The 17,810-nt window shown below is 40.8% G+C and overlaps 1 protein-coding gene across 1 annotated transcript in view; it reads left to right on the forward strand.

Annotated features, from left to right (window-relative positions):
* The window catches only part of FANCM (FA complementation group M), a gene marked incomplete at its 5' end in the record, with an annotated part of 79,095 nt that extends 61,288 nt beyond the window's left edge, over positions 1-17,807 (forward strand). The window contains 10 exons of the mRNA XM_085297874.1: positions 1,464-3,249; positions 5,412-5,491; positions 5,609-5,677; positions 6,216-6,353; positions 8,880-9,036; positions 10,084-10,190; positions 11,109-11,675; positions 12,494-12,878; positions 14,443-14,734; positions 15,519-17,807. Coding sequence (XP_085154000.1) covers positions 1,464-3,249; positions 5,412-5,491; positions 5,609-5,677; positions 6,216-6,353; positions 8,880-9,036; positions 10,084-10,190; positions 11,109-11,675; positions 12,494-12,878; positions 14,443-14,734; positions 15,519-15,666 — 3,729 coding nt within the window. The remainder of the gene's footprint in view (positions 1-1,463; positions 3,250-5,411; positions 5,492-5,608; positions 5,678-6,215; positions 6,354-8,879; positions 9,037-10,083; positions 10,191-11,108; positions 11,676-12,493; positions 12,879-14,442; positions 14,735-15,518) is intronic.
* Between the last annotated feature and the right edge of the window lie 3 nt (positions 17,808-17,810).

The raw sequence follows: 17,810 nt of genomic DNA on the forward strand, positions 1-17,810 counted from the left end.
AGCGTCAGAGCTGAGAACAGCTCTGTAAGCTTTCCTGACGGCTCGATTGTGCACAGAGCCGTTGTTGAAGAAATAAGAAGTCATRTTCCCCATGAGTGAAGACCAGGGGTTATGCCTGTGGGAGAGGAGCCTGCTCTTTGCATGGGTACATATGAGAGGGGATGAAAGGTCATGCTTGGGAAGAGGTAGGGAAGGATGGAAGGTTGTTACGTGTTAGTGAAAGATATGGATGCTCTTGGGCTTTGGGTAGTGAATATTGGCATGGCCAGTACAAGCTGAAGTGGGACTGCTGCTCTAGAGACAGTGAGGAGGGTTTGAGGTTATGATTATGAGGACCTTATTTTTTCCTATTTATATCTGGTAAGACCTGTGGAGAGTGCTTCTTGCATAGGAAGAAGGTAATCTCTTATTAGAAGAGTGAGTTTTGGCACCCAGTATTCTTTCAGAATACCTTGCATAATGTCAGGGATTAAGGAGGGTTTCAGACCATGCTGTCAGAGTGTCTTTTGCCCTTRTTGTTCCTTTTGGAGATTGTATGCCTTAATTTGGTGGTCTTAATTTAAAAGAGAGACTGAGAAGGACAGCAAATAAATAACTGTTCAGTCCAGGCAGTTCTCATGGGTACCTCATTGAGAGTCATGTCAAAATCTTTTTCAAGGATATGTTTTGGAGCTGATTCTCTTTAAACATGGCCTGCAAATTTGCTGCTAATTTTAGTACATCAAATTACTTTATTCCTAGAAATACAGGACAAGGCTAATACTGCATATATTTAAGAGTTCAGTATTGTAAAAGTTCATTTTAAAAGGCTTGTCAGTGCATTTGTGAACAGAAGACTAGTAAGTATCAATGGAAAGAAGAAGTTCAGCATAAGCAAGTGAGAAATTTGTAATGTGTCATCAATGGCAATAACAAAAATGGGGAGTATAAAGAGAAAAGAGAACTCCAGGCTCACTGGTGTTTGAGTAAGGGGTGATGGTGGTGATGGTATGCGTTTGACTTTTTTTGCTCACAGCTTCTTTCTAGATTTACTGGTCCTTCCAGAAATACTGCCTTGTGGTGTTAGCCTGTCTGAGGGCTAAGACACTTAAGATGTTTCTTACTAGCGAAGAGAAGTTCCTTACTGTTATATTTTGAGCATTGCATCTTAACTGTATGATGCAGATGTATTGTGCAGAGTTCTGTGCATTGCAGCTCTGCAAAATGCCATCTTTAATTACGCATGGTATCTTCTGGTCATTTTAAATCATTTGAGTTTGACTACTGAAGCATGGATTTGCAGTTAAGCTTCCAGAAGACTTTTTGATTGAAAGTTTTGAATGAAAAATATTTTGCTTTTTTCTTTCCTAATAAATTTTAGGAGTAGAGAAACCTTGTCACTTATCTAAAATACTGTTCTGACAGGTCCATGTAAATCTGTACATGTTCATGATAAATATTGCACTTTTTTTTGTTTTTACCAGGGAGATTGCAGCTATGAATTGGAGATTCAGCCTTACTTACACATTGAAGATATTAATGTTCAAAGGAATAAAAGCCCTTTTTCCATGACCAGCTCTGCATTTGATCAGAAAGCACAGTCGTTTCGAAAAAACATGGTACACAGATCCAAAGTAAAACCATTTTTACCTTACATAGATGATACTGAGAGTGATTTCACTTCTGTATTTAAAATAACAAAGACCCTCCGAAGAACTTATGGGTTAAATCAGGAAGTGCCTGGGTTGCCTACAGAAACTAATGCTTTAGATTCTTGCTCAGCAAGGGGACTTGCACTGGTTGAAAATCCTGATCAGAGTAGTCAAGAAGATGCCGAAATAGAGAAGGTGACGTTTGACTTGAATGAATTTATTGACTTATGCGACAGCAGTGAAAGTACTATAAATCATGAAAGTACCATAATAAAGGAATGCAAATCTGTGGACAAACTTTATAGCTCGCTGGGTGCGAACCATGCAGATTCTGGTTATGGTAGCTTTACAGTTGAGAAATCACCTGTTTCTTCTGGCTTATTTTATCTTCCTGAATCAAAGTTAGATTCATTTGCACTTGTGACACTGTCTGAGGAATCTTCTTGGTTAAAAGGAGTATTTTCCTGTGTACAAAGGCTTTTATCGCAATCTCCGCCGCCATTGAATAAGCTTGGTGATTTTGAAAGCTCTATGGGAAATGAGGAAGAAGCAGTCTGTCCTTTTCAAACTGCTGTTGCAAACAATTCTTCAGACAGACTGCAGGACAAAGTCTTTCCTGATTCTTCTGGAGCTGATCATTCAATACTACCGTTTGAAAATCCTTCTGAGCTAAGAGCCACCAGTGAATTGTGTGCCTCTGTAAATACTGGTCTTGCAAAAGCTGTATTATCTGACGAGGCTGCTGTTGATAAAGCCAAAGAGGAGCTTCACTGGAGTGACAGCTTCGATAGTGTGTTTGACAGTGAAGAACTCAGAGAAATTCAACAGAAAATGCKAACAATAAATCATGTTCTGGCAAATAACCCTTCAAAAAAGTGTTTCATTCAGGAAGGTAAAGATCTTGCAATGAATGAGAAAAAAGTGATTACTGATGAGCAGAAGAGTATACRTTTATTTGAAGATGAGCCCATTTATGAAATAAATAATGATTTTTTTTCTGCAAATGATAAACATTTAGACTTGTCAAATGCGGGTGAGAATGTTACTTGGCCAGTTGCAGAAGAAGGCTCTGAATGGTTACGTTCTGAGGAGTGCTGCACGAACACTGACAGAACCTGCCGGGAGCTGCCAATAACCAGTAAAATCACACCTACGAAAATATCGGGTGATACTAGTGTGACTGAGCAATTTCTGGATGATGAAGATCTATATGAGTGTTCTGAAGAATTGTTTTCTGTTACCTTTGATCTGGGGTTTTCTTTTGAAGAAGGTGAGAATGAAATCTTAGAAAAAGAAGATATGAATGCTGATAATATCAAAAAAGCAAATAGTGCTTCAGGTGATCATGCGGATGTTAAATCCACTGAAGATAAATTACTGAATGGTAACTCCAGGCTTCGAACACCGCCAAAAAGGGACAGTAAAACTCTTGAGAGTGCAAACTTTTTCACACAGTTGCCATCCCAAAGCTGGAGCACAAATCACACAAAAATGATGGGGGATGCTGCCACTGCAGTTTCTTCTGTGAAGTCAGGAGACAGAATGGGAAGTGGATCACCTGAAGCTTTGGCTTCTTCACTTTCTGCTCCAACAGGAAGAAAACCTCTGACTGTTGAAGGTATCAAAAGAATTCCTATGAATATTTTCTCTAGTGTCAGGCAGGAAATTCAAGAGATGCCACTTACAGAAAAAGTAAATACGAGTCCRCTTAGAAAGTGCTTTGAGAGTTCAGTSTTGGATGCACTTGATTTTCCCTCAGGAAGAAATGAAAACCTAGAAGATGMAAACCTGCATATTTCACATATGTTTCCTACTGAAGATAGGAATTTTGGTGGTAAAGGTAGTTGATAGCTTCAAACTCAAATAAGAATGTAGAATCCAATATTTCTTTAATCTTCAACTAAGTTTTCTGATCTAGTTGGGAAAGAGAGTAGAAAAAAGGAATAACAGTTGTAATACTAAAAGTTGGCTCAATGAGGAAACTTTTCAGAAAGCTGACATCTTCTAATATACCGCATATACGAACTAGGCATTTGAGGCTGAAATATATATATACATATTAGATAAAGTACTCTGGGCTGAATCTGTGAAATCTCTTTGCAAGTGCAACCATGTGAGACAATTGTGTGAACACAGCTGCCTTTAAAACCCTTTCTTAATCCTCTCATATCTTATAATCATCCTGATCTGTTACACTTCAATCRCTAAATCCATCCCTTCATATTTTTTCTGTCATCATTCCTGAGGGATAGAGACTGTCCTGATGGATTTCTTTCATTTTAGTTGCATTACAAATGACTCATGTGTTTGAAATTTTCCTGACAATAACTTCTGCTTAGACCTGGATTATGTTAAAATATTAACTGTTTGAAGGCTTTAATCTATTTTTGTTTCCTCCTTTCTTTCTACTCTTCTGTCCTTTTCTGTTTTAGGAACATTAAATCTTAATTTTTTTTTTTTTTCATATTTTATATTCTAATATAGCCAAGGCATAATTGATTGTCATTCTTCTTCATTCATAATAAGCATTCAGGCTTAATATTACTAAATCTGATTCACAGAGCATTTTGAGTTTTCCTGAATGATTTTGTTATTGTCCTGAAACATTGAATTAAGCATAAGTAGTCTGTCTGGTGGTTAAAGCATCTTTTTTTTTTTAGTTGTGTTTTGAACTAACCTGCTGGTCACCAGATTTTCTGAATACTACTGTTCACAGAATCAGTAAGGTTGAAAGGGACCTCTGAAGATCATCTAGTCCAACCTCCCAAAGACTTCCTGGTGCTGGTTCCACTGGGGCTTGAGCCCAGGACCTTCAGCATGTAAAGCAGATGTGACAACCACTACACGGTTCACCCAAAGCTGCATTGTTTCCTGAATCATCATACCTTCAAGCTCATGCTTCAGTTTGCTGAATAAAAATAACCCCATAATTTATTAAATTTATTTTGCAAACCCCCCTGAACTGCTGATCTGGGCTCACAGAGGAATTCAGGCTGGAAGGGAGCCTGGAGGCGTCTGGTGCAGCCTCCCACGGGGAGCACAGCGGCACCGACCGCTCAGGGCAGGATGCAAAAGCCTCCTGGGACGGAGACTGTGCAGCCTCCTGGGGCTCCTGTGCCAATTCTCACTGTCCTCTGGTGGAAGTTTTGCCTTGGGTCCAGGCAGGGCATCCTATGTTTCAGGTTAGGGCCACTGGCTGCTCTCCTGAAGGAAGTGCCCGGAACAGCTTGTTTCTGTCTTGTCTGCGCCCTCCCCTGGGGTGCTGGAAAGCTCCTGTTCGGTCTCTCCCTAAGCCATTTTTATTGCAGACTAGATAAGCCCAGCTTTTTGTTGAAATGAGAATTACTGATACTTAAATATGTTATTTTAGAAGTGAAATATTTAACTCTGTTTTTTCATAAAGAAATTCAAAACAGTGAGTGATTTAGCTGGAAGCAAGCCTCCCTCCCCACCCTCCTGCCAGAACCATAACACTTACTCAACTTGCAAGGACTCCTTCACCTTCGTTTCATTTTTCACCTTCCCTTTACTTTACCGGTACTGTCTGCAGTTGTCACTTGCACTCAGAGAATCTCCAAGGAAGCAGGATTTATTGTACATCTCAGCTGGAGCTTGCTTATTTTGATTAACAAGGCTAAAGAGAACAACATTTGACACATAGATCAATAAGTAATCTCTTTTGTAGGTACTTCTGTAAGAGAGAGATTTTGGTTGTTGTTATAGCAGTATTGTATTTTGAACAATACGTTTTCTAACGAATGTTTTTCTGTTTTTCTGTAGGAACAAGCAGTGAAAGTGAGGAAGAGATTGTTATCCAAAGAAAAAATAGGAAAAAAGAAAATGTTTTGAAGTCCCCTGATGTGAGTGTTACCAGAGCAGGGGGAAGAAAAAGACAAGAGAAGCAAAATAAAAGACAAGAAAACCAAACATAGACACAATAATCATCTTTGCAATTATATTTATTTCTGTTTATACAGGTTATAAATGACAGTGATTTTGAATCGCCGGTTCATGCTGTCAGAAAACGTAGATGCCTGCTTAACATGGTTAGTGTGTGCTTTGGTGATACAGAGGAAAGATAATACAAGCTTGTTTATGGCTTATATTTTTAAACATTTAATCTTTCTCCAATCAGTAGGCAAGCATTCTTCTAAATAGATGTTATACTATCTGAGCTAAGCAAATTGAAATGCAGTTCTTTCCCTTCAGTTCTTCCCAAGGTCTCCAAAGATGAATTTGTAATTTTTTGGCAGTGAATTACTGTTATAAACATAAGAGCTGAGCCTCTCCCTTTGTGAGAGGCAGTAAAATAGCCTTTCTTCCACTGAGCTTTGAGACAACAAAATGTTTGTGTCACGTTTAACCTGATTTTTCTTCCAAATAATGTATTTTCTTTTTCCTTTCTGAAGAGGTGCTACTTTTCTATTTAATAGAATGGTTATCATTGTTGTATTATTTTGTAATTTCAAGTGTGAAAATCAGATATTGCTGAAAAAAAGCTGATATGGAAGGATGTCTGTGTAATTAAAATGCTTTGCTTGCTTTAGCCTTGCTTGTTAAAGTGCTTGTGACATGTTCCTCTAGTCAGATGTGTCCAGTGATGACAGCATGGATTTTCAGAAGAATTCCAGGAGGACCATGGAGAGCAGCTCAGCAGCGTGTAACGAGCAACAGCCAAGAAGTGTGAAACGGCAAAAGGTCAAGAGCAACTTTATATGCAAGGTATGRGGTTATGTGTCCCTTTTAACACTTTGAAGGGCAAATTTGGAGCAGCTTGCACTGAAGTTGTAATTTAGATAACTAGAGTGCTTTATCATGGCTGTATGTATGTAAGTATAGATGTTTGAAATGTTTCAAAAAAAAGAACCAACACTAAAATTGGTGAGATTCTGCTTCATGTCCAAATTGCAAGAATAAACTGCCAATATTTTCTAATTTGTCTAAATTTAAATGAAAAAAATTTTGAGCACTGATCTCATATCCTTAGAACAAATACTGTGTCATGGAGTCATTTGTTCTGGAGCCTCTGTGTGTGTATATTTCTATTTTTATGGCATTATGTAGAATTTCACACAAGTTTGTTACAAATTGGAGATGAGATAAAACCTGGGAACACTAGATAATGATTTTAACTCTCACCTTTGTTGCCTACCTTTCAAAGGGGTCTCCAGAACCCTACATAATTACATTCTGAAGCAAAAAAGGATTTTACACTGCAAGTAAGGAGATACCCAAAGATTAGTCAGACTTGGGAAATTCAGGTACTTTTCCAGAGCTTATGCTATTAGGGCATTTGATCATATGAATATACAACCTGCTCTAATGGTTTTAACTTTGAACATCTTAAGAGAGTATATGCTCCCTCTACCTAAAGCTTAAGTCTTAGCTCAGTGTTTTATACTTTAATCTGTCACTGCATCAGGAACTTGTTGATAGGATGCAGGACTGGGATTGTATATTCATAGTAAGTTGAAAAGCTCTTAGATAGGCATCGATGTGCGTTCCACTAGAGGAGATTACAGTAATCAGGACTCCGGGGCATATTATGTTGCATACCTTTAATGCTTGATCCAACACACACAGAAAAGTATCTTGTGGTTCCTAACTWGAGCAATGCCTTTCAGAAGCGCAATTCCAGCCAGTAGGTTCATCTTCATTATGGAGAGACTACTTCCCTGTAGTCTCAGTACTTTATGTTCTGGAATGCAAAGAATAAAGGAGGTGGAAAATCCATTTTCAATTTTATTTAAACATTTTTTTGAATAGAGACTGAAAGGTTCATGAAAAAGAGTATGTTATCTGTATTGATACGAAATTCTACTTTGCCTTTACATGTCATCTTACCTAAACATCATATGGATGAATATATCAGAATTCTAGATCCTCAGAAGATCCAAGACATCAAAATCGTCTGATTGCCCGCCACCAGTTAGTGTTCTGCCAGAATTACTGATAATGGAGTTGTAAGCGTGACAGTGATCTGCGATTAAATTAACGGAGCTTGTGAAAAGTCARTATGACCAAAATAGCCAACTGGCGCTGAATGAGGTTCAACAGATAATTTAAGAACTGGTAGTGTTTTATTTCCGATGTGYGACCAGACGCTTGATTGTTAGTTTCTGGTGTCACAGTGTGTCACTGCAAAGGTTGTCCTCTCCATAATCTTCTACAAATAAGAAGGATTAAGACTAACTGGCAGTAGCACTGAGTGTTCTTTCCCGTGAGCAGGTGACCTCTGTGTGTTTGAAAATAATCAAAACTCTTCTAGGAAAGGAACTATTAATAATGCCTGTCAGGCTTACTAATTGGTGTAAGCAAGTAAGTTAAAAGAGACTGGACTTAGGAAAATTTAGAAAATCTGAAATGTCACTTACATGCAAAAGATGCCTCATTTTTCCTTGTGGTAAAGCAAAATGTACAGCTTTGTGTGATATATTCTAAACATCCTGAAGGCAAACAAATCATTCTTCCTTTTTTTCAAGATTTTACTTTAATGCTTTATAGCTGAAATTATAAGAGAACACTTAGTATAAAGCATCTCTGAAAAGACGTCTTCCTGACCTTTTTGTTTCACAGGACATCCTTCGGTATGGTCCRTTGTCTGTTATTGATGGAACTTCAAGTTCTGAATCATGTTTTCTTTACTGAAGTTCCTGCATGAGGTGTCTCAAATTCCATGAAAAAATTTCCTCAACAATCAGTTGCATTGTCTAGTGAAACAWTCCTAAATCCTCAACAGAAAAGGGCAAATCAATATAATGTCTGCATCTGAACTTTCTGATGGGCTTAGGTTCAGAGTAATCCAGATTTTCTAATTCAGAATAGCTTTTTTTGTAAGATGCTCCAAATTAGAATGAGAAAAGCTAGATCTATAAAATAACATAATATTATTGGATTGCAGTGTGTTAGTAAATTCTGTCTGTACTTCTTAACTAGTCTTGGCACAAACTATACACACTATATACCTTTGGCTGGCATTTTTAAATTAGCTCCAGCGTCATCTTTCTTTTGTAGTGGGACCAATCTTTGTGTTCTTTCATGTATTTCACTGACCTTTGTGTTCTTTATGTTGCTTCCCATGTGCTGGATTCTGTTTTCTAAATTGGAAGGCTAATACCTGTGGTCATCTGGGAAGTTATCTTCTGAATGCATGAACTGATTTAATCAGAGATTTCGTACGTAACATTAATTGGGAGCCAGCTTCTCTAACTTAATTTGTTTTTTTTTTTTTTTTTTTCCTTTTTTTAGAATGCAGCAAGGCAGTTTTTAGAGGAAGAAGCTGAGCTTTCCCAACAAGATGCAGATGATGTTTCATCTGATGAGAGTGACGATTCAGAGAATGAGCTGAGCTCTTCACTCGCCCAGTTTCTCAATGATGATGCAGAAACCACACAAGTGTTAAATGGTGAATGAATAAAATTTTTTTTGTGGTTTTAAGATAAGAGGTATCACTTAGTAGTGATGTATGATAGACCTGGTCATCCCGTCAGTCACTGCATATGTCAGTTTATAAGCAGTAAACTCTTCAGCTGTGGTAAATTAGGTGTTTGCCATTATTTATATGTACCTTCTCCATTTGTATTCCCATGAGTTTCATATGTATTAGATACCTTCCTGAAAGTCTGTGTTGCAAGAGCACTGTGTTGTAATAGCTTTGCGCAAGCTTGAATGAGTTCCTCAAGGATTGCATAGTTGGATCAACCTTCGCTAAGGACCAGCCCACCCCCACGTACTCCATTATGACTGCACAGAAACAGAATTTTCCATTTCACTTTGAAATTTCTAAAACTTTCAGATCTTTTGGTATAGAGAGACCTGAAATATGATATGAAATAAAGGTATGAATTGTAAAGATAAAATTAGCATTGACACCATGAGAGATGAGAAAGTAATGCTTTTTTTGGCTGAGGTGATTTGCTTATTCTGGCATTAATGAACCCTGTCTTTCCCTTGAGTATTTGCCTAATGGAATCATCTTACTCCCGTTAAAGAAGTTCCCAGAAGTTGTTGCTGAGGATTTTCCTCCTCCACTGAGAATTGTTCCTTCTAAGATCCTATATGTACTTAAGTACTCCTTTTTCCTAATCTCTGAAAGAAATAGTCCTTTCTATTTTGGGAGAGGCTTGCAATGTGGAAAAATTAGTAATTTGGGCTTACGTGCAGGTGCCAATACTCTTCTCTCTGCAATGAGTGTCTGCTGAAGAACCTTTTCTATGGTAGCTCTTCCTGAAGGCACGCTGTGTAGGCCTAGCCCTTTGTCTTGCTGGGATCTTTAGGGTGTCTGGAAAACTTCAAATTCTTTTTTTTTTTTTTTTTTTTTTTTTTTTTGGAGTTACAGGTTTGAAGGAACTTATAATAAAATTACTTATAATAGAAGCGTAATGTAATAATAATGAAATAATTATAACCTGAATAATACTATATTCTCTTCTCTTTTCTTTCTTTAATTCAGACTCTGAGATGAAAGGAGTTTACCTGAAATCTGTGCGTAGTCCAGCTCTTGGCAATAGATACAAAATGGTTCACCGTGGATTCAACAGCACAGAGATTTTCTCACAGGTGTGAAATGAAATGACTGCCATCCTCGTGAAATTCAGTTTATATATGACTTCAGCCTCTTGCTCTCTGACGCCGCACAGCGTTCCTGCAGGGGTCTGACCCGTCCTCAGGGTGCCCTGCTCGCGGGGTGATGCTGGAGCGTGCACGGCTCTCCCCAGCACATCCCTCAGCTAAGCTCTTGCCGTGTTGCCTACAGGATCACGAGCCACCAGTTCTGGGTACTCGTAACAGCAACGTTAAACATTGCTGGATTGTCTGAGCGGTGCTTGCTTTGAACTGYGAACAACTGATCCCCTGCTTGGCTTGACGTGGTTCCCCCAGCGGCCGTGTGGACGCTGAATTGCGTTCAGCTAAGCTGTGCTGCCCCGTGATCTGTCCTTGGGGTTCTGTTTTACCGCTAATGCTGCACACGTGACATGACATAAACCACTTRCTGTGCTGTATTTTTCAATTATGTAGTCTTTAACTTTCCCTTCTTATTTCATAAAGACCAAACATGGTAAGTAAGCAATAAAATTGGAAAAATGGATGATTCAGCATGATAAAATGGAAGTCTGTATTTGATGAAAAGGCTAAATTACCTCCCCCCCCCTTTTTTTTACTGTTAACTCTTTTCTATTGTGATATTACAACTAGTAGTCCCATTAAAAGCTTTACAGTGAAAACCCATGGGCCTGACACAAAAAAACTCAGTGTATACTTGATTCAAGAAATAGCTACAAGTACCTCCAATAGCTATTCCCTTCCAGGGAAGCAGCTGAGAAACTAGGTAGCATATTCACCCCATGATGAGTTTAAGACGCCTGTTTGCTCTACAGTAGTTGGCATAGGATGTACTGGATAAGCGAAATACAAAGCAAGAGCAAAATTAGTACATAGTTTCAAAACTTGCTGGTTTTTATTTTTCCCCACTGCCAGATTCCTGAGCAGGACGAGGCTTATGCAGAAGACAGTTTCTGTGTTGCAGAGGAGGAAGAGGAAACTTGCAGAAAAAGTGAATCTAGTGAGGAGGAAGTGTGTGTTAATTTTGATCTCCTAGATGATGAGAGTTTTGCTAAGGGAAGAAAACAATACCTCACTCGCCGTAGAAGAAAACTGAACCAGGCCAAAATGGAAGAGGACTATACTGCTCCAGTGCCGAAGAAGAAACCGTCACGAATTATTGTCCTTGATGACTCCAGTGGGGATGAAACGAGTGTCAATAACAAGAAGCCTGTGAAAACGGGCTGTTTCAGGACAGAACAGGAAAATGCTCAGTTACCCAGATCATTGCCTTTAGACTCTTCAGCACAGCACAGGGAAATTGCTAGAGAAATCAGTGCTCATCCACCCATGGAGAGTAAGGATCAGATGCTTCTTAGCTTGAAGGCTTCAGTATCTGAAACGCTCGATTTTCACCCGGAAGGTCAAGTCAGGGGCATGTGTTCCTCATCGACCGTCACTAGTTCTGATTCCAAGAAAGAGGATCTTCAGGCTGCTGCTGAGGTGAGTGTTGATTCAAAACAAGGACTTTGATCTCACCTCACATTTTGCTGAAGAAAATAGCGTGAGGGAACTCGTCCTTAGTGGACTGTTGCTATGAGGGATGTCAGGAATGCAGCAGCTATAGTGAACGTGCTTCTACTCATAAAGGTGTAAGTCTGTTCTACTTTTTTTGCTTTACATTATTGCCTTTTTCCTTGATATAGGAAGCTTTTGTAGTGGCAGTATAACTTGGAGAATGTCTTAACAATGAATGAATAAAAATGGAGGATTAAATACTATCTTCACTCTGATATCATGGAGGAATACAGATCTATTTCAAATAGCAGAGAGATTCCAGTAACCTAGGGTCAGGATTATTTTGTTTTTGTAGTTATAAAATACTTCTTTGCTGTCCTAAATTAAAAACCTGYGTAGTCTGAGGTTTGATTCCTGAACTTCTGCTTATGCTTTTTGCTTGTCTTTTATTGTTTACAATGTTCAATTTTTGTTGAACTCATTAATGTTAGTGAATGCTGTGTTCTTCAGTAATTTAAGCCACTGAATAATTAGATGCTCAACTAGTTTGAGAGATTAAGTGTAGACAGCATTAAAATGTTGATCTGAAAATGTTAATGTTTTGCAACATTAACACCATTTTTAAGAAGATTTGATTTCATTAACTTGATTTTTCAAAAAACTGTGAACAAAGTTTGAATCGCTGATCGTTGCTGAAACCTGTCCTTCGTTGTTTTTTGGTGGTGGTGGTGGGGGCATGTCATTCTTTGGCATTATGCTTCTGTGATCACTTAGAAATACTGTGTGATTTTCAACATTTGCAGGTGGAAAGTTCTTTGAAGGACACCTGTATGAACCTGTCAGCTGCATCCTGTTCTGCTTCCAGAAAACCCTCATCAATGACAAGTCTTATTTCAAGTGACCCTCTGGAGAAAAAGGCTTCACTTTGTATTCTGGTAGACAGTCGTGAGATCTCCTCAGGACCAGATATAATATCTTCCCTGAAGGCAGTTCATGGCGTAAAGGTGCAGGTTTGCTCGCTGAGCAGCAGCGATTACATTGTGAGCAACCGCATGGCAGTGGAAAGGAAATTTCAGTCGGAATTACTGAACTCTGTCAATAGGACTAAAGTTATCCAGCGGATCCAGCGCTTGCAGAGCATGTTTGAGAGAATATGTGTGATTGTGGAAAAGGACAGGATTAAAGCAGGTAGGTATTCCTGGTAGGGGTGGCATGTGGATGCACTGGCCTACAGTGGCCTCACTAGCTCTGTGCGTGATAAAGGTCTGAAACTAGCTATGTTTTAGCCTCTGTATGAGTTTTACATTGATAAAGCCACAAGCCAAACATTAAAGTTTGCTTTGTGTTGAGGGGTACTTAGCATACGTGGAAGTCCACAACTGGCTAAAGAGGGCTGCTCTACTGGAGCAAGGAAAAACATGTTAACTTGTATTAGTATGGTCAGTTAATATAAAAAAAAAATCAGCTTCCAGACAGAATGTAACAAAGAGGGCAAGAATGTTGCAATAAAGAAAGTGATTGGCACTGAAATAGTAGTTGRCTCAAGAAAAATATTTTCCTAGCAGTAACCTAACAAGTGGTAGCTGCCAAATTGCATAAGAAAATTCTCACCTGTTAGAACCAGTGGGAATAGAAGCCAACCATTCTACATATTAAATCTTCCTTCAAAAGATATTAGGAAAGAAACACATAATAACTGTTACTTGGATAGTTAGAAGATCAGCTGAATGTAATCAGTTTTGTAGAAAAAGACAAAAAGAGCACTTGCACAAAGAGTTACTTTTGGAAACCTGTGTTTGAGCTATTACCTCATGCCACAAAGCACAGAACAGACTCTCAAATGTCTTTATAATCCCACCTGACGTTGTTAAATGCTCATGGAAAATCTGGGCTATTTCTTAAATTAATTCATACAGTTTGGGCTACCCTTTTGGTTTAATCAAAATGCAGATTATGTAGTCAAATGATTTTACTAATGCTGTCTATTCCCAGTGCCATCTAGAAAATGATTTAAAGAAATCCTACACCTGCTTTAAAAAAAAGATAATACCAGAGCTCACAGCTGCAATTAAACTACAGACATTCAGGGATATAAAACTCTGCTATGGAAATAAAGCTATTGTGGATGTAGCTTTGCTTTGGTGGCATTAATCTAGTATCTGCGACAGTCTGAATGTGAATATGATCCCAGAATTTGTCACGGAAGATGCAGACTGTCATGGGGGCGTTCGCCTGTCCTCACTGTAGATAAGTGCGTTGCCTTTGAGTTGCCTTTATACCCTGCTGCTGAAACCATCGTTCCGTTTCAGCACCTTGAAAACAGTGCAGTGAGGGAAACTGGACAAAGTGCTGCTTGTTCCTTGTTTGACACTGTTCGAGTGCTTTCTTCTCACCTTTGGGGCTTTACAAAATCTCTTTAGTCTGTCCGGTCATTCATCATTGATCGCCTGTTCCTCTCAAGCCTCTCGTGTAATGACCTTTGTATCTAATTTTCATTCTCGGTGCTAATTCCTAAAATCTACTTCTGGAATAACCAAGTAAATCCTCCTCATCCATGGCCCATCCCAGCACCTTTCCTCGAGAAGGTTTCCCTCATCACGCTTGTGTTGTGAGAAGGGGAGGCAGTGAATCTGGCTTTGTTATTAAAGTGGCCACCTCTATTTTGGTACTTTGTAAGTGATTCACATTCTATTTCTTTGCCGTAATTTAGGATTTACAGATAAATCTGAGTTCTTCTATTTTAATTCTGTAGGAGAAACGTCAAGATTTTTCCAAAGGACTCAGTACTATGATGGAGTGCTCTCAGCCTTGGTCCAGGCTGGGATCCGAATCCTTTTTAGCTCTTGCCAAGAGGAATCTGCCACTTTGCTGAAAGACTTGGCGTTGGTGGAGCAAAGAAAAAATGCTGCTATTCTTGTGCCAACCGAAGTGGAGGGTCACAGACAGGAGATGCTCAACTTCTACTTGAGTATTCCTAACATCAGCTACTTGGCTGCACTCAACATGTGCCACTATTTTGACTCCGTGAAGAAGATGGCCAACAGGTAACAGCAAAGGTGTCCTGCAAGTATTTTGAGGCTCTCATGCCTCACAGGAGTGAATTAGTCTGGATTTAGATTGTAGTGTCTTTTCCTTCTGCTTTCCCCTTTCTCTAAGTTCACCCTCATGCTAACAGTGTGAATCAGAAACTTGGTGGGGATGGGGAAAATAGTGATTGCCACTGGGAAGGACTGCCAAATCCTCCCTTCTTTCCCTAATTCAGTAGTTGTTTTGGGCTTTGAGGAGTTGCTTGGTCCTTAGGGACAACCAGGACTGTCCCTGCCTCCTCTTGGGAAGCAGTGCTTGGGCCCATCACGGTGAGGGGACGCCTTCCCCCACTTTCCTTCTTCCCTGTCTCGCCCAGGACTTCTGCTGGGCTAGAGGTGAGGCAGCATTGCCCAGAGATGTCATCTTTGTGCCTTGCTGTTATTCCCAGGGCTCCCCGGGAACTTTCCTGCCTCCACATYGGCCCTGCCCTGTTGTTTATGCCTTTCTCCATCTCTTCAGTAACGAGCAGACCTTGTTCCTACTGCTCCTGCTGCGCTTCTCCGTTCGCTGTTCATGGCGCTCCCTGCGTTCTCTGCAGCGCTCTCGGGCTTGTTTGGTCTGGGGCGGTCACGTCCTTAGAAACCTAGAGGGAGGCGAGTGCCAGCAGCCGGTGGCATTGCTGCTCCTCTCGGTACGCTGCAGACTCGGTACCAGTCTCCCTGACTGGTAATTTCCCGTCTGGCTCGGTATCGCCCCGTGAACTCCAGCCGGCGTGCGAGGTGCCCTGCTTGCTTCCCGCAGCTCCCCGCGGGACATAGCCACCTGCGCCCACGTCAGCCAGCAGAAGGCCGAGGAGATCTACCGCTACCTCCGCTACGGTTTTGACGTGCAGATGCTGCCTGAAAATCTCCGCACGAAAGGGAAAAGCAGCGCAGCTTCCAAGAGCTGAGATGAGTGAGATGTGGCCTCCAGAGCTGGAGGCTGTTTTCTTTTAACTGCACTTTATTAAGTTTTGATTCAGTGTAAAATATGTAAATAAATCCTTGCAGAAGAGTCAGGGGGTTTGGGTGGGTTGATAGACCCCTCCCTGCACATTTCTCTGGTTGTGACTCAACAAAAGGCCCTGTCCCTGCGGCGCAGCCAGCCCGTGGCACAGGGCGAGGCCAGAGCACTGCTGGGCTGCAGCTTTTTGCTGCCACATTGTGGCCGCCTGGAAAAAGATGGTTTTTTTCCTTCCTGTCCCTTTCTAGCACCAGCCTCATTTGCTTTCGTGAAGAGACTGTGTGCGCGTAACGGGGAGACAAATATTCTTGCTAGCCCATGAGAGGGTGCATGAAGCTAAGGTAGACCATGCGTGTGCTTTTGGAAAGCAGAAGACTTGATGTCAGCCACTGGCGCCATTAAAAAAGAAGAGTAGCGGAAGGAAAACACACAGGTCCAGCTAGCCAAACAAGCCTCGCTACGGGGACTGAGAGCTAGTCTTCATTTTGCACTGGCAGGATTAAAAGTGAGCTGGATCTGTGCAAAAATTAGTTAAAACTTCTTAAGGCTCCTCTGTAATTTGCTGTTTTCTCCTGCACCATTTAAAACAAGCACTTCGCCTTTGGAAGCAGGGAAAATGCAAAAAAAAAGATCTGTTTAACCCACGACGCATCAGGGAGGCCAATGGACGCAGCAGAGGCAAGCGGCACCCCGCAGCCCCAGGCACGCTGATATTTGGTACCTCAGCTGTGAGGGGCCTGTATGGTTTAATAAGGCTTGTTTTAGCTTAAGCTCATCTTTTCTAGTAAGTGATTTCAAAGGCTTGTAAAGGCCTGAAACCAGTTGGGAGTGGGCAGGAAGAGGAGGCAGCATCCATAGTTTAACAGTTTGAGTAAGCAAATGCGAGCAGTTTCAGCAGGCTGAATACAGGTGCGCTAAGGGCCTGGGGCTCTTTCACAGGCTTTTTTGGGGGGTGGGGGGATCCTCACCTAAGTACGTCGAGGCTTGTCCACATCGYGGCAGGCCAGTGCCTGCTATTATTCCTGCTGCGGTCGTAGTAGRAGGGCAAGGTAGCCCTGTGCGTGCGTGGGGATAGCTGATGGGCCCTCGAGCCTGTGGGTGTCCAACAGCAGGACGCGTGTGCCCGTGYTGTTGCACACTAGCCCAGCCGGGTAGTTGCAGGGGGTGGGAGCACCTAGGATACAGAAGCAGCAAGAGGGTACTGCAGGCTGCTGTTCAACCAAAAAGTAACTCTTGCAAGTTAGCTAATTTTGTAACATTTGAGCATTTTTCTCTGCACCCGTTGTCAGCACTTTCTCCACTACAGAGGAAACGAGCCTGCTCTTGCTCCACGTGTCAGTGTGCTCACGCCGCAGTCATCCTGCTACGCAAGTAAGTGACTGCAACCCGTTTCCTAATCTTGGCTCGCTTCTCCTGTGACACTGCCTTCCATATGCATAAAGTTAGCACCTTAATTTACTTTTACATGCAGTATTTCACAGCATTCTGTGGTAGCTTTTGAGCTCTTAGCTTCTAAAGACCTACATTGATTATTTGTTTTAAAGGCCCATCTTAATTTGTGCCCTCAGATTCTCAACCACCCTCCCCTCTGCTTTAGCCAGCCCTTGACTGAAATGGCTTCTAGCCCCCCTGACAGCACCAGCCCACAGTGGTGCCCTGAACGGGTGGTCTGGAGCAGACCTTTGCCCAAAGGGATTATTCCAACATTACTTGTTTTCCAGTAACAAACCTGTGACCCCAAAGTCTGATTTAGCCTCAGAGCAGGAGGAAAGTGACAGCAGAGCTTAGACATAGAGGCTTCATCTTAACTGAGGTTTTATCTAATTTTATGCATTTCAAAGTTCAAAATGCTTAGGCAACAGCCTGGAGGGCAAGTTCCCACAGAAAGACAACAAAGGATTTTTTTTCATATCCACAATTTAACCAGTAGAATATATGCTCAAAACTTTTTTTTTTTTCCATATTACTCCTCAGAGCATTCAACATTGCTTACAGTTGGTAGGAACTGTAATTTTAAGAGAAAAATGTGTACAAGACAATGCCTTAAAATTTTCAACTTCAGAAATTTCTCTACGTATTCATGAAACTGCT

Source organism: Rhea americana, unplaced genomic scaffold, assembly GCF_003343005.1.
Source record: "Rhea americana isolate MKP2758 unplaced genomic scaffold, rheAme1 scaffold_131, whole genome shotgun sequence".
In the NCBI taxonomy this organism is placed as follows: domain Eukaryota; kingdom Metazoa; phylum Chordata; class Aves; order Rheiformes; family Rheidae; genus Rhea; species Rhea americana.